This window comes from Cavia porcellus, unplaced genomic scaffold, assembly GCF_034190915.1.
Source record: "Cavia porcellus strain 051 isolate PalLab524CR breed Dunkin Hartley unplaced genomic scaffold, mCavPor4.1 scaffold_22, whole genome shotgun sequence".
Lineage (NCBI taxonomy): Eukaryota > Metazoa > Chordata > Mammalia > Rodentia > Caviidae > Cavia > Cavia porcellus.
Genome location: NW_026947505.1, coordinates 13,095,696 through 13,117,820, shown reverse-complemented (window position 1 = coordinate 13,117,820; position 22,125 = coordinate 13,095,696). Strand labels below are relative to the sequence as shown.

At 40.1% G+C, this 22,125-nt stretch overlaps 1 protein-coding gene across 1 annotated transcript; it reads right to left on the bottom strand.

Moving 5' to 3' along the window:
- Window positions 1–1,418: 1,418 nt before the first annotated feature.
- On the bottom strand, window positions 1,419–19,670 carry Rab32 (RAB32, member RAS oncogene family). The gene is made up of 3 exons (XM_063233464.1): window positions 19,298–19,670; window positions 6,960–7,237; window positions 1,419–2,547 (listed from the first exon to the last, which is right to left on the bottom strand). Exons 1-3 carry the CDS (start codon window positions 19,542–19,544, stop codon window positions 2,398–2,400), a joined length of 675 nt encoding a protein of 224 aa, XP_063089534.1. The 5' UTR covers window positions 19,545–19,670; the 3' UTR covers window positions 1,419–2,397.
- Window positions 19,671–22,125: the final 2,455 nt, after the last annotated feature.

Genomic DNA, 22,125 nt, shown 5'->3' with positions numbered 1-22,125 from the left:
TTTCTTTTGTTTGTTGCATATTATAATTTTACTTGTAGAGGCTTGCTGTATAAGACATTCTGATGTAATCAAACATGCCTGTCTTTCCCTCTTTGCATTGAGAATGAAAAAGGATTTTCTAAAATCAGCATCAAAACTTTCCCTTACAGGCTGAACCCATTTTATTTCTTATTTTTTGCATTTAAGCTGCTTTCCATATTGTATTATATTGGGAAGTGAGATAGAATTATCATTTACTTTTTTTTTTACAAATGACTAACCAGCGGTAGCAACAATACTGAAAGGTTAGCTTAGACTGTCTTCAGTGATTGAAAGCAAATATATAATGCCTTTCCATTAAGGCATTCAGACTTTTAGTAACAATGACATGTAAGTGGAAATGAAAGTGATGTATTTTAAGTGTTTATGTTTTGAGTAATACCATTGATTTTGAACTGAATAACATTTTCCTATTTGATACTTACACTGTTTTCAAAATAAACACCAGATTTTCTATAAAAGCATTTTTGAGCTCCATCCTTAGACAACTAACTCAGCAAGTCTACAGTAAGTCTCAGGAATTTTCGCTGAGCAACTGAAGTGCTTCATGTTCAAATTACACTTCTGGAAAATCACCACTTTTGATAGCAATCGCGTTAAGAAACATTATTGAGTTACTGACTTGCATATAGCAAGTTAAAACATTAGCGTTCTTATAATATGTAAGATTTATGTAAAAAGGAAACATATCCTTTCATTTATATTGTGTACAGTGTCTGAGCTATTGTGTATATATCTATATTTTTTTTAAGGTCAATAAGGACACTGAAGTATTCTCTTCTTTCATTTAGCCATTTGTATAGGTTGCCCTGAATTCAAATGCTATGTTACACATGGAGAAAAACTAAAGTATGAAAACAAGATTTTATTCAATATTTAAAGATAATGAACTGCATTAATCAAAATATTAATTAATCGAAATCTTCTATTTATTCACCTCAAGAAATCTGATTCTATGTAGAATAATATTGGAAGAGGTCAAAGGATTTCTTTTTAGTTAAATGTGTAATATGCAAACAAATTTGTGCTTTTGAGGCAGGACTTAGGTTTAATGAGAAGAGAGAGCTATATTTTCTGGCCTGTGAAAACTTCGATTTATTTCCAAATCATACCTGTCAGAGAAAATATAGTTTCACGTTGGTTTTTCTCCTGTTTTCAGTAAATGCATAGATCTGTCTCACCAAAGTTCCCTAACATATGAGACAATTTTGTCATTTTGTATTATCTCTGGATTATGACATAAAATCCTTAACATATCTTTGAAAAAAATAAGCTGGATAATTAAGCCCCTTGAAGATAAAAAGCAGAAGTAAACAAAATTTTCTAAGGCAGAAAAATAGCTTCTTAGAACTACATTAACTCAAAATATAGGCCACACATTTCACTTAAAATATTTATTCTTTTTCCTTCATTGGGTTTAATAGCTACACAAACATTGTTGAATCTGCCTGAAGTTTTTCAGTCATTATACTATAAATGTGCAAAGTTTTTATAGAAAAATCATACATGACCTAATTTCTTTCACAATTCATACTTCAGAAGCTCAGATACAATTCTAAGTGCTTTACAAAAGTTCTTTTTGACTATTACCATTACAGATTGGAAAAGTACTGTTGAGACATACTCTAGCTCTAGGGAGAGAGAACTGGAATGGTAACATCAATACAGTTCTTGGTTGAAAACATAAACATACTGAGAGTGAAGAGACAGGACTAGGAAGAGAGAAGAACTATTCACTGACATCATTTCTAAGTGGTGGTAAATGGGTCCAGAAGGAGACATCCACGATACAGAGGCGTAAAGTCCATCTTTTGGGAAATTAGGAAGGGTAACAATAGCTTTAAGAGATGTGACCACATGCCACACCAGTTATGACTGGTGGACTCACAGTATTTAAGGGAAAAAAAGTTTACATGGAATGCCAAATTTTAAATAGAAAATAGACCTTCCAAACAGTAGCTCTGAGTGTCTGTCACTAAGATAGTCTAAAAATCTCTTGAAGAGTAAGAATGAACTGAAGACAGACAGACTCAACATTATAGGAGCACTGCAGAGAAGTTTATTACCACCCAGTGCTCACACTAAAAACTACACAAGCAAAGTCACAAAGGTGTTTAAAAGGATGTAAACATTATCCTCCGTAGCATGGGGACAGCAACCAAAGCCTGGGGTCATCTTAAGTCACAGAAACACGAGTGGGGTTATTTCTCCCCCTGTCCTGGTTTTCAGTGATCAGAGGGGCCCTGTGGAACAGGACTGTGAAAGGCACGGGTGGGGGATTCACAGTCCACAGCAACACCTGATCATCCTCCAGCCTGTCTCAGGACCAAGGAAGGCACGGGAGGTGCAAAAGCCACGTCAGCAGCACTGTGCTCTGCGCTCTCCTACTGAGGTCTCCTGATCCAGTTTAATTTTGTCCACATCGTTGTCTTCACTAGGAAAGTGCTTACAGTTTGCAAGAATGTGCTCCACCAGGAACCGGGCGGCTTCATCTATGTTTATATTATCCTGTAACACAGAAGCGAAGAACAGGCTCAATGCTGGCTTGGCCTCAGTTCTCAGAACAAAGTGTTAAGAACATTAAGGGAAATGGGGAGATTTGCCAGCCGGGACACTAAGTGCATCATTTTCTCTAGGACTGCGTGCCAGGTTCAATGTCACTGAGCTGTGTGGTTGAAGGAAGAATGCTTTTCATTTTATCTTTCTAAACAAGGAACATTTTCTGATGGTCTGTTGGCTACTTCGCTTCACGGGGCTAGCCTGATGGTTGAAAATGAACCACCCTGTTCTAGGTTGCCACTCACAGTTGAAAACATTCGGATTGGAAAAATCTTTGCCCTTGAATTTATAACTGAAGTTATCAGGATGCACCACGAAAGAAAGGTAAAAAGGGCTTAAATCACATCAAAATATGTTACATGCATCATGTTGCTCTTCCATCTGTGAGTACAAATTACTACTTAAGTTATCGCATGAAGCAGACTAAAATCATATTGTAAATATGATGTCCATTAAGAATCATTAGCTCTCACAGCATTTGTGTGGCTTTTCATAAATCTTCATAAAATTCACAATTGACAACACAGAAAATATTGCTGCTTACTTTTAAAAATAATTTCACATCTGCAACAGCATGTAAAATACAGTACATTTCCTGGCTTAACCTTTAGCCCTATTCCTCAAACATTAACAGCTTAGACAACCGCTGTGCAGGTACAGAGATCGGGAAATTAGGTGACAGTCACCATCAGCATTATTTAAATTTCCCCAGGCAACTCAGGCTCTTTGTCCGATGCGGCATCAGAAGCTGTATTTCTGATGTCTCTGGGGTCTCCTTCAATCTGGAACAGGACCTCAGTTTCTTTGTAGCCTGTGACCTTATGCTCTTGGGGAGCACAAACCAGAATATATCCCTCAATTTGGGTCTGTTAATATTGCACTATGAATAAATTCAAGTTTTACACTCTTGGCAGGAGTAAGGTAGGTGTTCGTGCCCTTCTCAGTTCACCAGGAAACCTGCTGACGTCGTAGCTGCCAGCCTTCTCGCCTAAAAGTTAGAGAGGTTTTCCTTTCTACTTAGTAAGCATGGATATGCAAGCTCCTTATTTTTCATTTTACTTTCCCTTGCTAGTTCCAGGATCTTTTAATTCTCCCCTAAAACAATGATTAATACAGTGTTTAATGGTAACTTTTTATTTCCATCATTCTCTTTATATTTATTAGTTGGGATTCTGCTTTTAGAAAATGATTCCCTTCTCCAGGTGTCTGACATTTGTTTATGCGCATTATGGATTCCCCAATTCTGTGAGCTAAGTCCATTACAATACTTTGTTGTTCCGCTTGGCTTGGGACTTTCAAAGCTGCCCTGGAAAAGCCCTGCCTCTTTGTGACATGTCTTTACTGTTTCTAATATCTCTGGCAATTTTAACTTTCTAGTCTAACCAGCTATGGAATCAGTTATTTCCCTAGAATCTTCTTTCTGTTTACCAGAAAACTATATTTAAAAACCAAAATTCAGAACCAGGAAGTATGCATGAGGTCCTGGGTTCAGTTACAGGCAACAGCAACAAATTCTAAGGACTAGGACAGTTTGTTCATTTATCTGATATCTCTGTTTCCAAGCCCTCTTAACAGATAGAGTAATAAATTTAGGTACAAGTACTCTTACACTTTTATACCTATGTCTCTGCCTATTTACACAGCTATGTGTGCATGTATGTGTTTATATGCGTACATATAAAAACATACAAAAATGTTTACATTTGCATTTCCAGTCAAATCTGATACCTGGGATACCTTATTTGTGCTACCTTTCTCAGACGGTGAGAAATTCAGAGGAGCTTATGTTATTTATTCAAGTGTTTTTCAATGGATCAACAGCTTTATAAAATCTCTGATCTCAAAATAAATGTTAACTTTAATGTAAGCCTGGATCTTAGAGTGTCCAAGTGTCCACATTATTCCCATTACAGCAAATTCCTCTGCTGCCCTTGGTCACAGGGATCAGGAACAGAAACTGAATAGTCACAAAGTCTCTTGTCCATTACTTGCTGTAAGCAGAAAGGATGAAACACATACATTCAAAAGTGCCTTTCTTATTAGAATTCTGAACACACAACTCAAGACAAATCAGATGTAAAGTCAGTAGCTGGCACACTCAGGGGAATCTACGGCATCCATCAGCCACACTTAGGAAGTTGTTTAAGTGCTAGACTGTCGATTTTTAACTTAAAATATATGTTATTGTTATACTCTGAAAATTTCTGCTGTACTCCATAGGAAGTTCTTTCTAATGCATTTGTATGGAAGCACAGAACATAACCACACTTTTAAACTAATTTTTCTCCTCCAACCTGTACATATAATCTCTATAAATAAAGCTGAACACTAACACATTCTCAAGTTATGGGCCATATGACATCAATTATAAATCTTACATGCAGATTCTGGCCAAATATTCTGGTTTTTTATAATTAAGGTTTCTTCAAATCAAGCCTAAAGCGGTATTTTATTTGGAATACAGAATAATCCCCAAAGTACACCCTCACATACACATTCACATCCACTACTGGTTTTCTTTTCAATGAAGCTAGAAAATTAAGGCAAATCACTCAGCGGACTGAAGCCTGGCTGGCCAGGCCTTTCTCTTGTAGCCCTTCTCTCTGAAGTTTGAGCCTCCTGCCAGAGAAGCAGTCCTGCAGCGCCTCGGAGTACTGAGTAACTAACTACTATGAACAAACAACCTGCAGGTTACTAACTGCTTCTGTCCACAGCAGACAGTCTTTTCCTCCAATGGCTACCCTCAGCCAGCATTGTGAGGCTGCCCTCTGGTGCGATCTCTTCACTTGCTATCAAAATTCTGATCATCAGTGGTGTCTAATACGCTTTCCCTTTGAGGGTTAGTTTCCAGCACAGCCAAGAGTAACTGTTGCTACTGTAAGTCTCCAGAATGAAGGGAACTACTGCAGGAACAGAGACATGCATGCACATACATAAGAGATCTACACAATGCACGTAAAAGCTGCAACTGTGCCATGAAGGCACAAATTTATGGCTTAGTGTTTTTCTACATAGAACTGCTCAAACATATCATTATATATGTGCGGTTTTGTTTCATGTGAAACTTCCAGTGTACACAACTCTCCGAATATTGTGTACTTCGGAAATTTACCTTTGCTTTCTTGTATATGCAGATGGTTAAGCTTTTCAAAATCATCTTTGGTGTTTTTGTCCTTCAAAACACATTTTATCCAGCTCCCCGTTAGTGAAAGAATTTAATATTTACGAAGAAGCATTTTATAGATGTTGACCTTGTGCACTTGTTCAAATCTTTCATACATTGTTGACAGATAGTTTTTCAAACATCTTAGTGAATCTACTTGAACATTCAACTTCTTTGTTTGTGCTGCATTGTGATACAGTAGAAGTGATCAAATTACATGGTGAGTGTCTAAATAACGTGAAAGACACATTGCCATTAATCCCCCTCAAAATGCTCCTTTTTGTTTTGACCCCAATTATTTCATTCTCCTTGCCACCTTCTGAAACAGTTATGAGTGTCTTTAGGAGCTGTGATCTAAAATATATTTTTATGGGGCTAGAGGTTTAGCTCAGCGGTATAAGCGCCTGCCTTGCAAGCAGGCAGTCATGAGTTCGATCCCCCGTACCGATAAAAAGGAAAAAGACAAAAAAAATTAAAAAATAAAATAAAATATATTTTTATATACGGTGAATGCTACTGCCAGGTGCCATCCAATGGAGAAGCGGGTTCATAAAAATATTATTGTGTGTTCTCGTCTACCTTAGTCACCAGAGTTGGCACCAGATGACATCTGACTCTTCCCAAAAGTCACAATGACCTTGGAAAGTAAATATCTTTGTATCTATCGGTGCAGGACGTTGAGGCAGGTTTCACAGCAAAACAAAGACACAAAGGAGGACTTGGGAGAATTGCTTCAGCAAATGGCCAGAACAAGGAGATACACATATCTGAAGAGAGGAAGAAAATCTTGTGCAGTAATTAATAGCAATGTATCTTTTACTCTTTTACCCATACATTTTTAAGCCTTTTTTAAAAGGAAAACATACATGTGCTTGACAATATAGCTTATCTCTTATTTACTTCAGCAGCATAAGTACCTCAGTAAAAAACTTAAATTCAAAGAAAATGTCATGTGATTTTTGATCTAAATAATTCTTTTTATTTCAATGAAAAATCTACCCTCTTTTCCCTTCCCTATTAATACAACTGGAAAGCACTCTTGCCTCAGAAAGAGAGAGGTTATTACATATCCTACTATACATCCCTGATATATTTTTTCTTGGTTTATCACTCATAGTGATCAATCTAAATAGTATAGGGACAACTCACACTACCAAAGTAAACAGATGAGCAGATTGATCAGCAAAGCAGATCTCACCTTGGCAGAAGTTTCAAACCATCCAGAAAAGCCATGGTCTTTGCAGAATTGGTCCATCTGTGAAGGGTTATGGCCACTGTCCTTGTTCTGGTCACATTTGTTAGCTAGCAGGACAGCAGGAATAGGGCTGCCATTGGGAAGATGAACTTTACTATCCAGATCATTTTTCCATTTTAACACTGCCTTAAACGTGGAACCTCTTGATATATCAAAGACTACAAAAGCACCAACAGCTTCCTTGTAGTATACTCGAGTCATGTTGCCAAACCGCTCCTGACCTAGAAATAAAAATAAAAAAGAGATTAAGCCCTGCTATCTCGCATGGAGTCACACTTAGGCTGTGGCCTCTGTGGGTTCAAGAAAATACTGTATGCAAATCTCTCCCATTTCACGGCAACATAAATGGAATAAGGACATCACCCCAAAGCACGATCTATAAAGCAGAAATGGCTGGCAACAATACTTGAGTACACAGAGAAACACTTCTATGTTCTATGCACGCACACCTTCTTCATAAACTTCAATATGATAGTACTGAGGTCTATAAAAATTGTCAGTTCTTCCTCCTCTTCCCTTGGTCTAAGAGAAGAGAAGGATCTGAGAAAAAAATAAAAGCTGGAAGTGCAGACAGAGATGAGAATAAAATGAAGATTTCAGGAAGGACACAGGTGTAGTGGTGCATTTGCTTTGTAAAAACCCTTCATGTTTTGCGGGGGATTTTTTGTTTTTGTTTTTTGGATTTTGGTTTTTTTTGTACCAAGGATCAAACTTATGACCTCACACTTGCCAGGCAGGTGCCATGTCACTGAGCTATACCCCTGGCCCTCTTCATGTGTTTTTATCTTAAGTGTTATTACCATAGTCTGAAAGTCTAATTATTATAACATGTTATCACACATGAAATCCTGCTATTGTGCTTAATTGGATATTTTATTTGGTGATAGTACAGACATGTATAAAAATATTAGCATTGAGCCATTTTCCATAAATATATCAGTAATCAGACAGGGCACATTCACTCAGGGTACTCCACCTGGTCAAAGTCACGATTGCTATTCTTCAGAGAGACTATACAAGTATATTACAATGGATCAAACTTTATTCTCTTCTAAACAGTGGTAGTACCAACAATTTCCTTAAATTTAAGATAGCAAGAGTAATTAGTCTCACTAAAGCAGCCTTAGATTAATGATAGTCAAAAGATTAAGATTTCAAGGTTATTACAAATATATATGAAAGTATTCTTGCAATTTAGAAAAGATGACAGGTTGACAAATGACTAAAGTATAACTATCTAGATGTTACAAAACACTATGAAGCGTGTTTATTGCTTTTTTAAGTGAACCACCTATATAGCCCAAGTAATTCAAGTGATGTTAATATTTATTCCTAAAAGGAGGAGGATACTGTGACTTAGGAATGTCAGTTAATTTTCCCTTTGATGCCAAAGTTAAGATTCAAAACTCCCTGATAGCGCTCATATCAGGAATCAAGCTTAAAAAAAAGAGAGCATATTATATATCTAATCAAATATGTATCAATTATACAATTAAGCAAATGAAAGTAACTGGGAGATAAAATGTAAATCATCTATCTGATAAAAATTTGTATGCAGAATAAACACATAAAGAACATTCAAGACTCCTAAGTAAGATTAAAAAAAAAAAAAACCTGATCCACTAAGTAATCAAAATATTGGAACAGACATTTCAGCCAAATGCAGGCAATTCCTGCATGGGAATGTATCGGGCTGGGATCCAACCATGGGAACTCGGGACTGGAAGGGCTGATGGTAAGGAAGGCTACACTTAGTAAAGACAAAGACGCTGCACAAGTTTTGCCTCCCTGCGGGGAGCGTCCTCTTAAAAGATTTATGGAACAAGTTCCTATCAGTTCAGAGAGAACTCCAGCCAATACCAGCCTCTTCCGCCAGTGCTTACACATTCATCAATGATTTCCAGAAACATCCCAAATCATCTAGTCCAATTCTTGTGATTTATGAAAGAATCAAGTTGCAGGAAAATGAAATTACTCAGATTTGCTGAAATGATCTGTTATTTTTGTTCTGACTAATCTGTTAGCCAGACACCTGCTGGAAGAAGCATTTCTGCATGTGTTTCATATATTTGAAATGATTTTTAGCAGAAGTCCAAGAGTAATTGCCTTAAAGCCAGCTTACTTCTTCTATGAGAGTCATACTCTCTTCTGTGTCACTTCCTCCTGCACACAGGAGCTAAGGCAAGCTCTGCTCTGCACAGGGAGTGAGTCACCCTGATACTAGGCGTGGCCTTTTTATCGGCATTGCTGCTGGCTTACTGCAGCACATTCTCAATGTTATGTCCCTTAAAACAGTGCACTACTTCCTAAACACAGTTAACTACCAGAAAGAGTTTTAATGGTAACTTGGTATCTCAGCAATCAAAAAGAAAAGAGTCCAGTGCTACACATAGATGCTCAAAAGATATTTAAAGCTTTATCAAACCTCTTCTGTATGCAAATGGATGAACCGCAAAGCACACAGGTTGGCAAAGGTTTAAATACTTATCTTACTATTTGGTGGCATCCAACACCAATGACCTTGAGAACCACTTGAAACAATATTTGCATGTCTCCAAGAATATTTTCACTTAGTTGAAGAAAATACATCCACTTATTTATCTCTTTGCAGCTAATGGAAGCATTTTCTTCAGCTTTGATAAAGAAATGCTAAATTCTATCTATCTATTCTATCTATCTATTCTATCACACATATCAGAGACACTTTCCCTTGGAATTTTCATCACTATTCTTATATAGTGTTTTAGTGTTTGAATCTGTATTTTATATTCATGGACCCATTTGATAAATGTTTGTTAAAATTCAAAATATAATTTTACTCTAACCAGATTGAAGCACTATGATGAAATAAGTGCTTAGTTTTTCAATTACTTTTCCTCATCCAGTGAGAATTACTATTCTACACAGTATAGCCAAGGTGACTTGGTAAAAATATGTCGCTTGCACTTAATAAATGCAAAGTCCTTTAAAGAAAAATCCTCATATTACATCATTCATTTCAGAGATGAAGTATGTACAAGAAGCTATCTCTAATCAGAAGTTGCAGGAGGATAATTATCCAAATCAAATAGCTTCCTGATTTATGTACAAACTCATAATGGTTTTAAAGTTTTAGGATACTGAGCATCTTCCTTTTGAAATAAAAGTACCAGCAGGAACAAGAATGTCCTGACTCTGTCCTGCCAATTTCTCTGGTACCATCCAGTGGCCTCCGAGAGAGACCCCTGAGATTGCTCTCGGAAATTGAGGAGGTGATGCCACTTCTGGGACCCACTGAAAAAAGATACTGAGAGAGGCTGTGGAAGGTGAGGGAGAATGAGCAGGTGAGTGGCTTCTTAAGAAGGTAAGTGTGCTATGGTGTAACAAAGTTAAAGACAGAACAATGCTTCTCGATGTTAATATAAATAATCATTCACAGTGCTTGACAGATTACAACTTTCCAAAGCCTGGGAATGGATTTTGTAAATATTAAGGGTTGCCAGTTGCCTGTGCCATAGTGCTTGCACAGAATTTGATTTGGGTGGCCACGCACACGGTGGTTAACAAAAGCCTGAGGTTTCCTTGCTGCCGTACGCCATGTCTGTGTCCAGCTGACTGGATCATGGCTTAGCATAGTTGAGGGGTGAAAAAGCCAGGCTTTATCCACTAAGCCTTTATTGAGCTGCTTACCTGTTTTAGACTGCTGAATCCTAACTTCCTGTTAGAGAAGTAACTCCTCTCCTGCTAAACCACGATACATGGAACTTACTGTCAAATGAAGTAGAATCTTTGGACACGGTGGATGCCAAAGAATCTGCATCTTAAGTATCCTCAGTGGTTTCGACGGAAAGGCTCCATTTAATCACACCCAGAACCCTGAAATACTTATAATAATTTTAAGAAGAAATCAAAAATCACTGGAGAATGCCCATATCTGGTAATCTGACCACTATTTCGAAGACAACAATATGCAATATAATAACCATTGTTAATTTCCTATCATCTTGTTTTGAAATTCTGTACTGTTTTTATTGTTTTTTGGAAATTCTCTTTAAAGTAAAAAGAAAATCATTGCAAAGATGTCTATGGAAAATATGTAGCTTAGAAATCCTTAATCCACAGGTGTCCAACCTTTCAGCTTGTCTGAGGCTCAGGTAGTGAAGAATTGTCTTGAGCTGCATAGCAAATCTATCACATAGTTAATACATATAAGTAACAAGAGCTCCTATATGCTTTATATCTTACTAAATTATTTTACAAAATGATTCAACGAGCCAAGTTTAATTATTAAATAAGAACACTTACGTGTCTCCTTAATAACAAAATGCCTGTCTTCTAGGCACACACAGGAAGGTACAAACAGCTAGGTAGACTGAAACACTGTCATCAGTAATTGTTGCTCACCAAGTCACATAACCATGTGCAATGTCTGGTATACAAGGGTTATGAGACTGACCGTGTGCTCCATGTATCGGGCAGAGAATGGCATTAGACATTCTTTTATTGCCTACATAGCACAGGCTGGAGCACCAGGCAATCAACTCAGGAAAAATATTGCTAAGTATCACTCTTTCCAGCTAGTCCCCTTCTAGATATCTACCCCCTCAAAACTAAAAACATCACATTGCACTGATACATTCATAATTAGAGCAGCTCAATTCATAATAGCTTTATCTCTCAGAAGCAGTCAGTATGCTCAAGAACAGATGAATGGACAAAGAAAATGTAGTATGTATATGCAATAGAGCATACTCTGATAAAACAGATAAATCTGAGTCATCTGTAGAAAAACAGATGTACCCGGAACCATCATGTTAAGTGAACTGTAACTCAGACACATGATGTTAAACCTTGTTTAAATGAGAAACCCAACGCATAAATAAATTACAGAGAGAAATGAAAGACAGATAATAGAAAGCAGGGAGATGGATTTTTTTCAAATGGAAGGAGACTAAGAGATGAAGAGTAAAGGGGACATACAAAAATGAAGATGTATTATGTATACACACCAACTCCCAATGAGCCATGTAATTGCTATGGACTGTAAATGTGTACTAATGAAAATCAAATTAAGTAAAAGCGATACGATAATATGAAAAGTTTATAATATCCTGGGCCAAATCCCAAGCTGTCCAGTGGACTCTGGGCCGTGGGTTGGGTGCATCAGCCTTAAATAAGATCTTTCGTATCAATTTATTTTTCTGCAGTTCTGTCTAAAGAGAAGGGTGAAGAAGCTCTTTGTGCCTAAAGTCCTCAGTCCTGAGGGCCACAAAGAACAAAAAGTTTTGGAAAACTCAATTGGGTAGAACTGCAAGGCACTTCGCCTTGATCTTTTATCTCACAGCTGCAAAGTAAATGCACTTTTCTTCCTATCCAGAAGACCTGTGTACCTGTAACACAACCTGTTGACTTAGTACAGTCTCTCTGTAACTTATGCATTAACTGTGAAGTTCTGGTTATTTTAGGACTATGGTACCCTGCACTACACAAATAAGGTCTTCAAATTTTCCTTCTTTGAAAGCGCATTTTATCTCACCTCAATCTATTTTAATAGAATGTCAAAGAATATGTACTCATCATTTTTTTGTTTTGTTTTTAATTTGTTCTTTCCCTTTCAGTTTTCTGTATTCTATAGAATATTCTGACATCTTGGTGACTGGCAGGCCTGGAGACACAACTCCCCTGGGCAGTTAGCTAATTTCTAGAGATAGCGAATTATTGCCATAAAAGCAACCCTTTCATATGCAAAGCAACCAATTCTAAATGCCAGGGCTTTATTGGGCTCCTGCTGACAAGGATACTATCTCCCAGCCCAAGGGCAAGTATCAGAGACAGAGAGACCCAAGGCCACTATGGTCCAGAGACCAAGGAATGTGTTCCAACTATCCAACCCCTAACTAACCCTCATCCCTCATCCCTCAACTCAAGTCCTGCACTAAAGCATCTAGTCCTCCTGCCCAGCAACTGTCCCTGGTGCTTCCTTAGGTGGCACCTTGTGGCTTGCCACGGTTGCCCCTCCTCTTAGGTAGGGCTGGGTCATTAAATAACTATCTTTCAATAGCAACTGACTCCAATCTATGGGCTTCATCATATATGAATAAAAGTAAAAGCTCAAGTACTCATTTTAAAACAAAATGAATATTACAGAAAATTTCATATGAAAAATCCATTTTACAAAAGTTGGACCACCACATACATGATGGATACAATTTCTTCTAAGATATATTTGAAAATAACTCTGAATCCCTGGAATAATACGTGGCTTACACATTTCACTGGTGACCATAAAAGCAAACACATAATTATTACGTTACTTTTCCAGGGTTTGCTCTACCATGACACAGCAATGAAATATCTTTGTTACCTGCAGAAAAGTCCCACAGTTTGAAAAGTCTTTCAAAACCCATACAAGATGCTGCTGCTAATCAAAAACTGATGACCTTGTAAGCACCACATTTCATATGTAAGAGAAGCATAACTGGAAATTCTAGATTCGAAACAGAGACGGTAATCATCATACGTTTAGAATACGAAGTATATGTTCTAATATTATAACTAGAACATTTGAAAATTTAGAGATGAACTGTGCTACTGTTTTTACAGCAATGAGCCTAAAACCTGCTACAGTGTTAAGAGCTTGTCTTCCTCCCTCAGTCATCAATCTGCCCTGACACAGTGCCCCGATTACCTGGGCTTTGCCAGTGCGGGGAGGACACCTCTTTGCCTTTAGCCTACCTGGCTCCCGGAAGCCTGTAATTCAACTCAAGCAGCAGCAGGGTCAGGCAACTGGCTGGGACAAGGGAAAGTCTGCGAATTTCCTGTCACTGCCTACTGCTAATCTGAGGATCTTTCAGGTCACAAGACTAACCGAGGCAGTTAAGAATGGTAGCATAATCGGTCAAGTCAAAAGGGTCACATTTGGTTTTACTCTCTTCCAAAAAAGCAATAAGAACAGTGGGAGCAATGAAACCCAAAATGTGTAATAGTCACTGTACAAAAGAGAGGAAAAGAAAATGCTCTAAACTATATAACTGCATGTATATTTAAATGTATAAGACAGAAAATGATATCACAGAGTTCTAATGGATCATTGAACAGAACTGTTTGCAGTATCATTGCTGGAATGTCCACTCTACAAACTTTAATTCTGTGACTTGAACAATTATTTCTAAGATGGCAATATGTAATCTATTAACTAGTGATTTCCTACTGCGCATTTTTTTTCTTCTGTAAATCTGTATAACTTGTACCCTTCACTGTTTTTTTTTCTTTTCTTTTCTCCTTAAATAAAAATTAAAAAAAAAAAAAAAAAAAAAAAAAAAAAGAATGGTAGCATAATGACAAAGGACAGGCCACAGACTTATCTCTGGCAGGAGAATTTCCATCAGCACTAACACAACGGTGCTAATGAAGTCGAACTGAAGAAATAAAAATGGGTAGAAAGGAAAAAAGGAAACCATAATTTTTAAATTGCACTTTTAGTGAAACTGTAGCTTTAACACTCATAGTTACCCAAGCTTCAGTGCCTTTTTTACCCCTAGGCCTGGTTTTTCCTTCTAAGCTTCTAAAAACCAGTCTTGTGCTCCTAACAATCTTAAAAGATACAGCAATTCTTTCAATCGGGCTGGTATCTTTTCAGGGATACAATTTCACAAATTCCAGATTTCTGTTCTCCAGCAAATAACACTGTTAATTAGATACCATATCACCATATTTCAAACACATGCTGGTTTACATTTTATCTGACCCTATGAATGGGTAACCTAACAAAACACCAGGAACGTTTATCCTAGAACATCTGTCTTGGGAAGATACCAAGATCACAAAAATACCTGAAACTTCGAATCTTAATGCACCTCACACTGGAGCACCTGCACTCTTATTTCTGAGAGTAGTTTTGTTTCTCTTTAATAATCTGCCTATCCCTCCCACAGACACATCCTGCAACTGCTTCTGCAACAAGAGTGGATGAGTATACTCCATAGGGTGGGAGGAGGTTGAAGTCCTCATCCTCTTTTTGATGCCACTTCATCAAATTCCATCCAGTGACACTGTCAGGCTGACCACGGCCCGCCTTAGCAATTGTGAATGTAAGTCCCAAACTCAGCAAATGTGATTTCAAGATGTTGGCTTTTAAATTTGTGCTGGATACAAGACTGAATAAGGATAGGATGGCAAGACTGGAGAAAAGCCTGATCCTTTCTATATTACACAGATTCAGAAAAGCCTTTTGAATAAGGGTATGTATTGGCCACCATAAGCAAAAGGAAACTTACTGGACTATCGATGTGTAAGACAGAGACTAGAAATAAGTAATTCCTCAAAGTACGGCTTATTCACGTCTAACAGATAACTCACTGCCTTAGTGATTTTTTTCATCACTAGGAAACAAAACCTGACACCTACAATTTAAAGGAGGAAAGGTTTATTCTGGCTCACATTTTTAGCCATAGTTGGCTGGCTCCAAGGCAGAAAGGGTTCGGTGGAGGAAAGTTGCTCACCTCATGGCAAATAGGAACCTAGAGAAAGAAATACACCCTTTCAGGCCACATCTCAAGTGATCCTCCCTGTTTCCACTATATCCAGCCTCCTAACAGTGCACTAATAATCTAATTACTTTCTAAACACCCCACCTCCACAAGCCTGAAGCTTGGAGGGTCATCCAGATATAAACCATGGCGCTAACTATCCCACAATTCTCTTTCAAGGACCAGGGAAGTATTCAAGGCAGTACCACAGATTCTTCTTCATGAATGTTTAAAAGAGATTTATGAAAGAGACAGAAGATTATCAGGTATACTAACTGGCAAAGTACAAAGTGGAAAAAGAAAATTAGGGTCCAAATTCTTCTTTTAGGATAGGAATTAATAGGAAGAAAATGAATTTAAATATAGCTTATAAAATCTTCCAACCATGTATTTTTCAATTGGGTAAAAATTATCACATGAACTTTTTTCAAAGCCACTTGTTCCCAATTTATTCTTTGGCTCAAAAACTTATTACACCTCACTTCCCTCAACACATGAAGTCTAAAATACAGTAGATCCAAGTTAATACATTGAAGGACTAATTTACATTAACCATTTTACCTGCCTTCAAAATTCTATCATTTGCTATTAAGCAATAAGCTTATAATCTGTGGTAACCCCAATACTTTATCTTTAGTAAACATTAAAAGGTCAGAAATCTCTCCAGCTCCATCTTAATTTCAGTATGCATTTATTACATGCCCTTTAAATGTTATTCAAGACTTAATCACATTAACATACCTCACTTGTTATCAAGCAACAATCTCAAAGTAAGGATGAATGTAAAAGGCAGCCACTATTTCATATGAAAATGGCATTAAAGTATATCTTTATTTTTAAAATAAGCTCCTTCAGTTTCACTAAAAAAGATTTGTTAAGGCCTCTACCTGTGGTTCCTAATTTGAAGAGTTTAGCTAGATTTGCTTGGTTACATTGACAGGAAACATTTGACAATTCTAGATTATTATACTTGCCAAAGCTCTCTAGTATAGAGATTGTTGACATAATTTCTTTACGGTCTTGCTTTCCTACCAGGTCTCCAAAATTGCAAAAATATAAACAAGCTAGTATTAACACTAAACATTAACTTAGTCATATGGATGACTTATGTGCATATGGATGTGTGTATGTACAATATTGGTGATTGAACCCAGGGCCTTCATATTCATAGTTCTCCAGTCTGGTCTTTTTATTATTATAGCTTCACTCCTGTTTTGCAATCAAGGAGTATTTCTATTTTTTGAGAATTTAGTAGCCAAACATGTAGACTTGGGAAAGAATTTCTGGCGTGTCCTGCATTACATCATTCTTACATAATTCAAATAACATGAGCTAAGATTCACTGAGAGCTCAAATATTCAAACTAAGCAGTTATGATGTAGCTCCCCAAACTCGAGCCCGAAGCTAAGTTACTTTTGTCACTTGTTATCCTTATATTAAGACTCCATCTTTCAAAATCTTATCAAAAGAAATTAATAATTTCTAATGATCTCAGAAGTTAACTTCTAGTGTTATCAATCACTGATATATACATGCTCAATGATACAACTGTTCTTGTTGAAACATTAGTAGTTAGCAACCAGAAATACCTCTGGAGATTGTACAACGGTGTTTTGCTGCTGGATTTAGGCACAAGTGCAAAGATACCCTATCTTGGGAGGTATCTAGCAGAGTTTGATAAACACAGAGTAAGTGTTACTGCTGATTATCTAGATCTGTTCCAGAAGGACGAAAAAGTCAGGCATTGGTGGCACAGAACTGTCACACCTATAATCTAGCAGATTGAAGCAGAAGGATCCCAAGTTTGAATCCAGCCTGGGCAATTTAGCAATTTAGCTAAACTTGTCTCAAAAAAGAAAAAACAAACAAACAAAACAATAATAATAATAATAATAATAATAATAAAAAGACCATACTGGAGAACTATGAATATGAAGGCCCTGGGTTCAATCACCAATATTGTACATACACACATCCATATGCACATAAACAAAAAACAAAACAAACAAAAAACAAAACCACTGAACAACAACAAAAAGATGAAAACAGAAGAGGTGACACCCAGAAGGAAAATTTACTTGGATTTTTGTTTTCCTAAGGTTCCAAATAAAAGCTTTTTACCATGCAGCTTAAAAATGCCCTTGCCATAAACATTTTAGCCTTCATTCTCATGTACCTGCAGTACCAGTCAATTATAATCTAACATCTAAATGCCATGCAAATCCACAAAGAGAAGGAGCCCGAGTGGACCACAAGTTTATGAGAAGGCTGAGCGAGAGTCATGCTTGTGGAAAGGCCGCACTGAAGTGTCCTGGATGGTGATTATCACATGGTGAGGCGAATTTCGAATGTGTGGCTTTTCAAGGGGTAGTAGAACACTCACCACTGCTCTGGGCAACAGCAGGAAGTGTTTCAAAAGAAGACTGGTTTTAAAGATGACTTTTCCAACGTACTTTTGGTTTTGGGCAACCAAAAAAAAAAAAAAAAAAAAAAAACAGAGAGAAAAAGTTTACCCCAAGGATGATTATCTCTTTCTCTGAGGAGTTCATGTGCATGAATGCACTGTTTTATAGGAAGCAGAAATCTGCTCTTAAATGAGAGTCAATTCCATAATTCTCCAACACTTCCTCCATGTACCAGGGTAAATGCAGGCACCACTGTCTAGCAGACAGCAGCTAAGGGTCGTCGCCCTCCCCCCCACAGATCCCAGCTGGGGAGCCCTTCATTCTGTGAGATTCAGGGCAGGCTTTGTAGGGAGGACTGCAAGGCACCTTCCAAACTAAATGTACTCCTATTCAAATGACCTGTGGCACACTGAGCTTCACTTACTGAGCAGGATAACCTTTGCTACCATTTTCTTTGCTACCATTAAACTTTCCAGCAGCTCACCTCTCTTTAAAGAAAGTCCATATCCCACTCGCCCCTCCAGTCAGAGTGCAATTCTTAAAATTACAGTGAGGAGACCATTCTTCCCTCAGAGATTCCAGAGTGAAACCAAACACAAAGCCACCGAGACCAGACAGGGTTTGTGGGATGGAGAGGAGGGGCCACAGCCAGGGCAGACGCTTGTTAAGGGAATTGGTATATAAAGTTTCAGGGAAATTTCCCCGATCTTCCCCAGGTGACCTGGCCCCCCAGCTGCAGAACAAACTGAGGAGCGGAGTTTCCCTCCCCGAGGCCGGGCTCAGTGCCAAGCTGGTCTCCGAGCTCCAACTCTTCCTGGTTTATTATCATCAGCCACAGCGAAAACTTCTGGAATAGTCTTCCTGGCTTCCCCTCCTTGTCCGGGGAAAAAAGGAAAGCCTCGCAAAACCACAGCACCAGATCCAAAATGGGGGAAGAAAACGGTGCACGAAAGCACCCCCAATTTCAGTTTGGTGGGTGTCGCTCCCGAAAGGGCAGCCCGGGGTGTGCACGTCACGTCGGTGCCAGTGGCCCTATCTAAACCCCTCATCCCCCTGCAAGGGATTGCACGCCCCAACTGGTCCCGGTGTGTTACAACCCCGCATTATTCAGAGCTCAAACTTGCAGCCCGGGCAGCCTGGACAGGGAGGCCCAGGGCCGAAGGCTGCCCCACCCCCGTTCCTGCAGGTGGGGGCAGTGCTGCGCCCCGCGCACCGGCCCGAGCCTGGCTGGAGGGGCCCCGCCGCTGCGCGGCCCCGGCTCCGCGTTCTCGGAGTTCAGGCGGGGCGGGAGTCGGAGACCAGCAGGAGGCGGGACAGAGCCAGCGGGAGCCGCGAGCCCCGCGCCTGCGCTCCGCCCGGGCGCGCTTACCCGCGATGTCCCACAGCTGCAGGCGCACCAGCGTCCGGCTGTCCCAGTTGAGAGCCTTGAGGGCGAAGTCCACGCCGATGGTGGCCCGGTAGTGCTGCGAGAAGAGCTTGTGCACGTAGCGTTTGATGATGCTGGTCTTGCCCACGCCGAGCTCGCCGACCACCAGCACCTTGAAGAGGTGCTCGCGGGTGTCGGGCGCTGCGGAGGCCTCCACCGCCCCCGGGGCCCCGGCTCCCCCGCCGGCCATGGGTCCGCGTCCGCCCCGCCGCTGCTCCGGGCCGCTGCTCCGGGCGAGCTGGTGGGGACCCCGCGGCTGCTGCGGAAACTTCGCAGTGACCGCCCAGCCCGCTGCCCTCCCAGGCTTGCAGGTCACAGGACCCGGAACCGCCCCGATCGCCGCCTGGGTGGGTCGGGGGCGGGCCGGGGGCCGGGCCGGAGGAGGCGGCAGGCGCCGGCTCCCTCGCTCGCAGGCGCTTCCTGTGCCCGGCGCCCCCTCTGGCCCAGCCGGGTGGAGGACGAGGAGGCGCAGGAGCCGCGCACTGCGGGACGGGATCCCCCTGTGCGCCCCCCAGAGTGAGCCCGCGAGCGATCGCGGCAGCCGGCCTAGCCTTGACCTCTGACGGCCTCTTTCGACAGAGAACTCTGAACTTCACAAAGAACTGAGAAGGCCGGGCTGGCTGGCTTTAATGTTTTAAAGGTTCCTTTATGTTGCTTTCTGTGTAAGTTGTATCAACTTACAGTTCAACCAACCGAGCTCCAGGATTCCCTTTTCGCCAGACCAACACTTGCTGCCTCTTGCGTTTTGGAAATAGCCATCCTCACAGCTGAATAGTTCGCCGGGGTTTGTATGTCTCTCATTAATGACGCTGTGCACTTTTTCTTGTACCTCTGCCATGTGTGTGTCCTTTAAAGAGGTCCATTTACACCCTTTGCCCATTGGGTCACTGGGATATGCATGTGGTACTTTCGTTTCGTTTTCTTCAGTGTACTTGAGTTTTTTAAAACTTTTGTATGCTTACCCCTTACCAGATATATTGCTCACAAATACTTTCTCCCAATCCATCGACTGCTTTTACATTTGGTTTTCTTTACTGTTCAAAGGAAATCCTGTTAGTCTTTTGTTTTTTTCTTTTACGGCTTGGGCTCTTGGTATGATATTCAAAATGTCAGTGCTGAGGCTAGTGTCCAGATAGGACACAACAATCTCACTTTTGGATGTTGTGGTTGAGATTTAAAATGTCCCACAAAAATAGGACCAGGGGTTTAGCTCAGCTGCTTCAGCGCCTGTCTGGCAAGCACAAGGTCGTGAGTTCGATTCCCGTTACCAAACAAACAAATAAATAAATAAAAATAAAGTAAAGTAAAATGTCCCAGGAAAGACGATGGACCATGGGGGTGCTGCACTCCATCAATGAGTTCGTGGATGTTGCAGTCAGGGGTTTCAAGAAGAACAATTACAGGACACAGAATTTATATTACTTTATGATGGTCATCCAGAGTTAAATACAAGAAAGTGCAGGAAATCTGTCCACAACACTAAAGACCTAGAAAATTCAAGGGCCTGGATCTCCCAGCAACATTCTGCATAAGTCCACCTGAAAACCTAGAGCCTGTGACACTGCCACCCATGAGTCCAGCTGGAGGCCTAGAGCCAATGGCAATGACTCATGCAAGCCTGCTTCATGGTTCTGCACTGAGAAGCCCCAAAGGTCAGTAGTGGAAGCTAGAAAGTCTATGCCAGGAGGGCTGAGGGTCTATGCCAGTAGTTTGAGGGTTGTATACTGGAGCTAAGAAGTTGTGCTCAAACTAAGACCCACAGGGCTGCCCTGAAAAGTACCACAGTCGTCCTCAGCTAATGAAGTCCTGAGCTCCTCCAATGGTGAGTCAAGTGCATACCAGGAAGCCAGCATGACAAGCTTCTCCTGGAGATGAAATAGCACACATCTTCCCCTCCAGAGCTAGGAATCGATGCTCAGTGTAAGAAACAAAGCTCCCCCAAAGTGAACCACAGCCACTCTTGGTGTCCCCAGCACCTCCGATGATAATGGCTGAATTCACATCAAGGAATCTAGACAAGGAGCTTCTCCAGGAGAACCAATGGCTGGAAATAGTAACACTTAGAAGAACCCACAATGCCCCACTCTTTCTCTCTCTTCTTCTTCTTTTTTTTTTTTTTTTGTCTTTTTCATTTTTATCGGTACCAGGGATCGAACTCATGACCGCCTGCTTGCAAGGCAGGTTCTTATGCCGCTGAGCTAAATCCCCAGCCCCTCTCTCTTCTTCTTTTATGCTTCTCCTTTTATGGCAACTTTCCTGAGGTGGGCCTTCTACACTCAGCACCATACCCATTCAATTCAGCTGGTGTTAAGTTGATCATCAGTTTTTAAACCCTAACAGTGGACGAGTGTGCTTGGGTAGGCTGGGGTCTGGTTGGAGGTGAGTCACTTGGGGTGTGACCTGGAAGTGTGTATGCTTGTCCCAGCTCCCGCCTTCTGTCTCTGCTCATTGCTGTGAGGTGAGTGGCTTCCTCTGCAGTGCCTTTCTGCTATTCTACTCCTTTATGTTATGTATTTTTTCCCAGAAAACAAAGGCTGAGTAATGTATTGGGCATATACTGAAGTCAGGACCCCAGGAGCTAGCTGCACTCTCAAATTGATTACAACATTATTCAGAATCACAAGATATAGAAATAACTCAAGTAGTCATTGGTGGGTGCATGGATACATAAATTGTAAACAGACACACAATGGAACCTTAAAGTAAGGGATTCTATCATTTGTAATGACATGTATGAAACTGTAAGAAATTATACAAGTAAAATGAGCATG